We start from the raw sequence: 9211 nt of genomic DNA, 5'->3' as shown, positions 1-9211 counted from the left end.
AATAGCCTACGCTAGAAGGCCTTTTTTTTTATGTATTTTTTTCCCTCTCTATTTAACAGCATTAACTTACAATGAAACACGTCTTCCCTCAGTCCCCCAGTTATTTTAAATTGTCATATTATTTCACAATTTTTACTGTATTTTTGATCAAATAAATGCAGCCTCGGTGAGCAAAAGAGACATTCAAAAACATTTAAAAAAAAATCATACTGACCTCAAACTTTTGAATGGTTTAGTGTATGAATTTTCTTGGAATTTCTTGAATAAACTTCATTCGAAATGTTTAATACAGTATTAAAAATCAAGGCCCAAAATGACATAATTTTCATTTATATGCATCAATAGCAATAATCAGCAATATTTATTTTTTCTAAAACATTTTAACATGAAAAATGCCTCTTCAGTGGCACATTTTTGAGTGATAATAGAAATGAATCAGAGACTGAATCAGTTTAATCAAACTGATTCACTGAATCAGGCATTCTGAACTGATTCAAACACGAACTGAACTCTAGCAGTATTTTAGCTATTGATGTTTAAATCAAAGATGTTATTAAAGGGGTCATAGGATGCTACATTCCCCTTTCTCAAATCGAGCCGATCTCAGATGCCTGTCTGTGTGACGTCACACAGACAGGCCCCTCCCACGATTGTTTGATTGACAGTAGCGTTTCAGCACAGGCTGGACTGGTGTCTTGCCTTAGCTCCGCCCTGAGTGAGCCGTCATCAGTCCTCTATTGTTTCACCGCTGGAGCAGATGTAGACAAGAATGACTCCTAACAAGCGATTGAGGTGTTCTGTTGTTGGATGTAATAATGAACAGCAGTCGTCATTTACTCCCGACATCTGAGCCGCTGAACTCGCAGTGGATTATTTGTTTCTGAACGGAATGCTCCCCCGCATTTATCTACATAAATGCGTCTATGTTCGCGCGAATCATTCGTGATCCAGCCTCACCTCCAGAAGAAGTGAGTACAAGGTTTTTTAATGAATCTTTGCAAATCACCTTTCCTAATAATGTGCTAATACGGCTTGATCTGAAAAGAGCTGTTTTTGACAAGGTAAAAAAGGGGTTTTTTACACTACGATTGAGAAATTTTAACCAAACTATGTTACAGACTTTTCATTAAGACCCTAAAGAATCATATCAACTTGTGGAAAATGGGCATCCTATGACCCCTTTAAAACACAATAGGACCAGATACATGGATTAAGATCATGATTTTGCTTTTAATTCTGACTTCAATATAAAAGATTGGCACCAGATTGATTATAAAAAAAATGATAATGCATGTGATTCACTTTAGATGAAAGCATCTGCCAAATGCATAAACATAAATGAGATGCAAATCATTTCAATTCCATTCATCTTTTCACCTGCTCTGACAGCAGCTCACTAAAATCCATCCTAAATGTCAAAACTAGCAGCCAAAAGTCACGCTCCTCAGGGCCTCCAGGTAATACAGTGAGTGAGTGAGTGAGTGTGTGTGTGTGTGTGTGTGTGTGTGCACGCATACGCACACATATGTGAGAGTGTAATTGTGTATTATTCCTGTGAACTTATGTAAATGTGTGTAATGAGCACAGAACTGTAACTTTGATGCGAATCAGATTCACTTACAGCACAATCATACTGATAAATGCTCTTTTGTTTGTGCCTAAACGCTGGTCTGTGGTTAACACTGTTTAAAGAGATGTTCAAATTTTGTTCTACAACATAAATAAAAAATGAATCCTGGCATATTTTGCATCTGTTATTTTATTTCAATAATCATATTTTCACAATTTCTTAGAATCAGCGTGAATCTGTTTATTGTAAAAACAAATCAATAAATCTGGCTAATTATGGAAAAACAAAACTGAATGATTATGAGATTGAAACAAATAGAATATATATATATATATATATATAGTTAAAACTGTGTAATCCAAATGGATGGACATTTTATTTGCAATTAAAATATACATTTTAAATTGAGATCTAAAGACATTCCTCAGATGTGAATTTTGAAACTGTTTTGCACTTTAAAAATATAAGTTTATGAGCAAGTTGCTAAATAACTACCGCATCCTATAGCTTAATGCTTTATTAACCACTATAAATTATTATCTAATCTAGTAAATTCAAATAAAGTCTTGATTTCTTTAAAATGGCATAAAGTTCAGATATTCTCTCTCTGTCACACAAGGCGTTCATTCAGATGAGTGCCTTTTGCCCTGCCTAAAATATGAATAGCATGTAATCTGCATGAGGTCTAATTTCTTTATTCTGAATCCTCTCTTTTTATGAGAAAACTGCCACACGCTCTCCTTCTGTGTGGCTCTGCACACATCCTACACTGTAATCCTGTAAAGAGACGACACACTACACACACTCACAGGTTCATGTGAGGGAACAGAGCAGACACAAGCCTCAATACAGTAAAATACAAATGAGATCTCTTTAAAGCTGAAGTGTATGGGATTACATCTCTGCCACAATTCTGCGCGCGAAAGATCATATTTTGAGCGTGCAAAGGTGCATTTTGTATGCGCGCGATCTGAGTTTTGTGGAGAAAATGTTCATTTTGCAAAGAAAAAAGTATTTTGAGCACACTAAAAACAATTTTGCATTTAAAATAATTTTTGGGATTTGTGCAGACCTTCTCTTTTGCGAGTGCAACGTTTCACTAGCTTGCTCACCTGATGCCCGCCCTCAGTGCTCTCTACATGCCAATGGCTCGCTTGCTCAACACAACCCAGCGTTACAATATGCCATAATTCCAGCCAATCAGAGAGGAGGTTGCTAAATTCTGATTGGCTGCCTTGACAACCAATCACAACATTCCTTGCATTGCTGATGACACCGGAAGAGGGAAAATACAGTGCATGCATAATTATTATGCAAGTTGATATTCTGATTATATTTTTTTCCAAGCACATTTTACCAATAAAAAATTACCCAAAAAAAATGATTTTAAATGCAAAATTGATTTTCGTGCTCTTTGCGAGACAGACATTTTCTCCACAAAACTCAGTTCGCGCGCATGCAAAACGGACTTTTGCGCGCTCAAAATATGATCTTTCCCGTGCAGAATTGTGGCAGAGATCCAACTCTATAGAAGTGCAGCATCACCAAAATGAAGAGCAAAAATAATGACACTGTCCATCTGCCATTGGTCAAACGAACAAACAGTCCCACGCCAAACTCACACCAGATGCTCAAACAAACACATCAATGTTTTAAAAGTTTCAAAGAGTCACAATATTAAAAAATTTTTGAAGATGAAATACAGAACTGAAACACAAGAAAGTATTTTTAAAATTCCCCAAAAACTCCAGACTAAGCTTTAATATCTCAGTTACAAGAAAAAAATGAGATTAAATAGAGAGGAAATAGAGATCCTTGCTAAAGTCTACTCAGATGTTTTACCGTGAGGAAAAAGCCCATAATGAACAAAAATGTGAGAAATCTCTATATCATGATATATGATGTCAAATGTTTCTTATCCAATTTTTCCAAGACTGCTATCCACATTAATTTTATACAATAGCTCTATATTCTTACAATAGGACAACTTTTAAATTTAGTTTTATTCTTAATAAATTGTGGAGAAATGCACTACCGTCCAAAGTTTTGGGGTTGGTAAGTTTTTTTAAAGAGGTTTTGAAAGAAGTCTCTTTTGCTTCTGCAAGGCTGCATTTATTTGATCAAAAATACAGTAAAAATAGTACAATATTATTATAATTTAAAATAAATGTTTTCTACGTGAATATATTTTAAAATGTAATTGATTCCTGTGATCAAAGCTAATTTTCAGCATCATTGCTCCAGTCTTCAGTGTCACACGATCCTTCAGAAATCATTCTAATATACTGATTTGCTGATCAAGACACATTTCTGATTATTAATATCAATTGTGAAAACAGTTGTGCCGTTTCATATTAGAAACCACTTTGAGTAATATAAATGTTCAAAAGAACAGCATTTATTTTAAATAGAAATCATTTGTAATATTATAAATGTCTTTACTGTCACTTTTAATTAATGTATCCTTGCTGAATAAAAGCATTAATTAACTTACTGACCACAAAGTATTGAAGGATAGTGTCAAAACTTGAAAGAATCATAAGTCTCCATTAAATACCCCTGAGCTATGACAGAACAACCTCTGAGCAATAAAATGTGGGTGTCTCATAAAGCTGGTCTGTGCGATGGCTATAAATAGCAGCTGTATGTTCTGCATCCTGCAGTCAATACACCTCTGAGATAGATGGCCTGACCGTTCCAAGCGCTTAAAATAAGCACTTTCCTGTCAGATCTATAAACGGTGCAGGTTCCATGTCACCGACCCAATACTTCAGGATGCCTGCACACTCAGATCAATGCTGCTGCCGGCAGCACAGCCCTGCAATGTCATGTTTACAAGGTACCAGGCTGTTATGAAGAACACTTCTGGACCACAGCTTTCACTCTAGTGTCTTTGCAAAGGTTTATTTGAATATCCAGCAACCTAACTAAGATTTGTTCTAAGAACGTTTTGCTAATGTTCACATTCAATTATGAGAACATTCTGAATGTTCAAAACGACTGTTTTTTATTTGTTTTTTGCATATGTAACCAAATGTTAAATTTTATCATTTTGAAAACATTATGGAAATGTTACTTTAGAATGATGTGTCAACCTTCTAAAACAAGTAACATTTAAAAAAAACAACAAAAAAAAACAATTCAGAATAACGTTCCATGAATGATGTATAAATAACATGTTTGTGCACATTTTGAGAACATTTTTAAAGACCAGATTAACTCTGAACAAACATTCTATTTATGTTACAACTTTAAAACTTTCAGAGAACCTTTTCAGAACATTGGCCAAAGTTCAAACATTCTTGTTTTGAAAACATTCTGAATGTACTTTGAATGTTCAAAACTTCCAGTTTTTTTTTTTACATTTTAAAAATGCTCGTTTAGCAAACGGTATGACAAATGTTCAATTTTGATCATTTTGCAAACATAATGAGAATGTTACTTTTAAATGTTATCTGAACATTCTAAATCAAGTAACATTTAAAAAAACGGAATTCAAACCAACGTTCTGTGAACAATGCATAAATAACATTTTTGCGCTAACATTTTGCGAAAATTTTAGGAAGATTTTTAAAGTTATATTAATATTACTGGAAGAAAGCGTTCAAAGTACCTTGTCAGAAGTTTAAAAAAATAATGTTTTGCTAATGTTCCCAATTAGTTATGAAACATTCTGAATGTCCTCTGCAACATCCAGCTTTTAAAATATTTAAAAAATGTTTGTTTCTGCCAACATTATGGAAGCATTAAATTTTGCAAACATTATGGTAATGTTACATTTTATTGTCCTCTGTACATTCATTTAGAAAATGGAATTAAAAAATTTTTGCACTAACATTTTGAGAACCAGAAACAAATAATATTATTAATAACTAGTAATATTAATGTTGCCAGAAGAACGCTTGTTCGTCATTTTCAGAAAACCTTGTCAGAACGTTGTGAGAATGTTCCCTGTTAGCTTGGAATCAAACAAACTAGACATACAGTTCATAAGCAGAATTGTAGATTTTACTTCGCTATATTTCATATACGGCACATAAAAAACAAAACTGTGATTGCCCAGTTAACATGTCAGTCACAGACGTTTCATTTCTTGGCCAGATGAAGCTGCAAAGTGGACGAGACCGTCTTGTTTTTCATGGCTATATTCTCTTGTGGATCAGATAGGTTCCAGCTGGCTGAAAGAGACTGCTTTGGTATAATTTTAGAAGCAAAGTATCTGCAAAATAACACTTGAATAATTATAGCTTTTGTTTTCTCAGTATTCAGGTCCATTATTACTGAATATAATCTCACTTTTGTGGAAATTTCCAAAGAAAAGAACTTTGGATTTCCCCCTAAATAACAGAAAGAGCAATCAGCTTAATTTGAATGCTGTTTACTTACAGAAAATGGACACAAATTGACATGAAATCCTCTTAGCCACAGGAAAAAATACTTTTGTGCACTTAAACCCCGTGAAAGGATAAACTCACAGAAGATTCTGGGCAAAGTAACATCTAACACTGACACTGAAAACACAAAACAAGCTTTACTACATGACAGACTTTTCATTTTTGGTTGAACTATCTCTTTAAAGCAGCATGAGGACAGTCAGAGAGCGGAGAGATTAGCAAACATCCCGTGATGGTTCGCATTGATTTAATTGGATGAAGCAGATAATCATATTGTGCATCCTCAAAGGGCAGATGGAGGAAAATATCACTATCAGCTGCAGCACAGCAAATCCATAGAGGGCAGTTCAGTGCAGTAAATGCTGTAGCAGCCCATAGATGAGCCAAAGGCCTTTCAAGGAAAGCATGTTCACTCGGCGGCCAGATTTGCAACACCTCCAGGCACATTTTGGGCACCCAAGACCAAGTCCTATATACTTCAATGGGTAAATCCTACAATCTCAAAAACTGCTTGCCGAACTGTCCCATATATTGTTTCTTGAGATCAAAAAGCTTTAAAAAGGCTTATACTGTATAATATAATATGCAGTCAATGTGCATGCCCAGCTAACTTTCACGAACATGTATTAAAAGTTATATAAATGTTAGGACATAACGTTCTTAAAATAATGTTTATGGAACATTATTATAACTTTATTAATATGATATACATTCTCATAATGTTGAGTGAAAACGTACAACATTCTCACAATGTCCTAACATACACGACTTTCTGGCGAAAGTGAAACTAACAGCCTGTGTGAAATGTGCAAGGCTGTACTACTGTACAAGGCTGTACTACTCTCATTCTGCATCAGTACAAATACCTGTACGCGTTGCATATTGGTATCGGTACTCGGTATCGGCAAGTACCAAAAATAAAAGTATCGGTATCGGGCGAGTACTAGAAAAAGTGGTATAGGTGCATCCCTACTAAATGGTACATATTAGTTATTTGAAAGTACTTATTAGTACATAAAGTGTACATATTTATATCGTACATATTTATACCTTGAAAGGGTAACATCCCAGTGACAGTTTTGTACCTTTTTTTCTCATAGTATACAGTCCTAGAAAGGAAGCGAGGGATGAAGCAGTGTCAGAGATCTGTGCTGGATTTATGGGAGGTCTTGGCCGACATCTGCAGCATGTAACCTGCTTCTTACTGTAGCAGCAGAGGCTTCCTGCACCCCTCCTCCAAAGCACTAACCCAGCATCTGATCAATGACATTCAGCCTGCAGAAAACACGCTGCATCCTCTGCAATACACAGACTACATCACCCACAATTCTGTAGTGCACTACTGCAGTTTGCACTATTGCACACTGTTCAAACAACAGCTAAATTTAATTCTCTAAATCATGCATATTATCTGGCAATATTAGTACTGCAATAAGACAATCCAGGACATCATAAAAATGCATGCATTTTCTAAATCCTAGAACTTGGCAATGTTTGCACGCAGCAGATGCCACTAAAACCTGAACTCCAGTAAAACCAGCATGCCGCTCATACCTGAGCGTCCAGTCGGCTGTAAAGATCCAAATTCTGCATATCCCTGGTGTTTTTCGCTCCAGATTGAGTCAGGACGGTTTCACCTCATGCAGCATGCGCTTCAACTGAAGGTCAACTTCAGCGCATGCACACACAAACACACACTCATGCATGCACACACACACACGCAGCGATTACAGCAGTGACATCAGCAGCGTCTCTCCCATACAAACTTACCATGTCTTTATCTCATTCTGTCTCTCTCTCATAGGGAGTAACTGCTTCTCATGAACTGCTTCTCTTCCCGGTGTTGCACCAGTGTATTCTGCTTGCCTCCTCCCCAGAGGCATGCTGGGAGTGCCTTGCTCTCTCTCTCTTTATACTCACGGTTCTCACCTATGAGCTCTAATATACCTGGAGAAAACTATCTGCTAGCGTTTCCATTCGTCTCAGTGGCAGTTCTTGGCATGTGTGTGACTCCCTGGAAGAACTATTTGAGCCAATCACCTCAGCCAAAAACATGACTCATCAATCTAAAGTCACAGGAACACAATGACTGACTGATTGACTCTTCACAAGTGACTATCCTGAGCTGTGACATCACAGACAGCAGACATGGAAAAATGACCACGAATGTGATATTGATTTTATACAACAGTTGAACAAAAAAGAAGTTAATATTGAGTAAATTACATTTTAGTTTAGCCAACGAAAACAGTTCCAAACAAAGCCTAAACAGAACATTTGCGCATCCCATAGCAATACTGCGGTGTTTCATTCGTGAATTACCGTATTGACCCGAATATAAAAAATATGCACTATGAAAATAATTGAAGACAAAATGTGTTTTACTGAGAAAAAACAAGATTTGGTTTTTAAAAAGCCTTTTTCCAAAAGGTACATCTGGAAAAAGGGGGGTCGTCTTATAATCAGGGTCGTCTTATATTCGGGCCAATACGGTAATATGTTTTTGAATTAATCATTTGATTCAATGATTCAATGATCCATTCATAAAGACAGTCATTTGCTTTGTTTCTAAATGAATCAGCCATTTCAAATGAATCGTTTAAATGAGTGATTCAATAAATCACTCATTAAGACAGGCACTTGCCGCCACCTACTGGCAGTTTTAGTGTCATATTTTTTTATCCATGACAGGCTGAAAACAGCCAAGGTACCAGCACAAAAACACACTCAGCAAAATTTAATTTAATTATTGTTATTGACAAAATCACATAAAAATGGAGATATCATTTCTTATCAAAAATACCATTCAAATGTTTAAGGTCTGTAAGAATTGTTTATGTTTTGGAAAGAAGTCTATTAAGGTCTGTTCACACCAAGAATGATAACTAAAGATAACTATAACAATAACTATATTTGTGTATGTGTGTGATTGTGTGTGCGGTTCAAAAGTTTTTCTGAACATTTGAAAAATTCTTTCAGAGGTCTTACCAAAACTGCAATATTTTGATCAAAAATACAGTAAAAAATACAGTGTGTGTGTGTGTGTATATATATATATATATTAGATTATAGATCTTATATATATATACTGTATATAAATTATTACCGTATTGACCCGAGTATAAGACGATGTTTTTTTCTTGGAAATACGTCTGAAAATACGCGGTCGTCTTATATTCAGGGTCTAGACTTTGACATGTCAATAATACACCCACAACAATAGGTGGCGCCAAATACGCATAAAACG

General features: G+C 35.5%; 1 protein-coding gene across 2 annotated transcripts in view; it reads right to left on the bottom strand.

Moving 5' to 3' along the window:
• The window catches only part of LOC107722898 (sodium-driven chloride bicarbonate exchanger-like), a 65925-nt gene that overhangs the window by 48298 nt on the left and 8416 nt on the right, over positions 1-9211 (bottom strand). The window contains exon 1 of one of the 2 annotated variants that reach the window (XM_016531395.1): positions 7519-7639. The exons of the other annotated variant lie outside the window; for it this stretch is intronic. Within the exon in view, the coding sequence (XP_016386881.1) occupies positions 7519-7557 (39 nt within the window). The 5' untranslated portion in view covers positions 7558-7639. Of the gene's footprint in view, positions 1-7518; positions 7640-9211 lie in introns of those variants that run through there. 2 annotated transcript variants of the gene reach the window in all.

The sequence above is a fragment of the Sinocyclocheilus rhinocerous genome, unplaced genomic scaffold, assembly GCF_001515625.1.
Source record: "Sinocyclocheilus rhinocerous isolate Xijiao unplaced genomic scaffold, SAMN03320098_v1.1 scaffold934, whole genome shotgun sequence".
In the NCBI taxonomy this organism is placed as follows: Eukaryota; Metazoa; Chordata; class Actinopteri; order Cypriniformes; family Cyprinidae; genus Sinocyclocheilus; species Sinocyclocheilus rhinocerous.
This window is presented reverse-complemented; position numbering and strand designations above follow the sequence as displayed.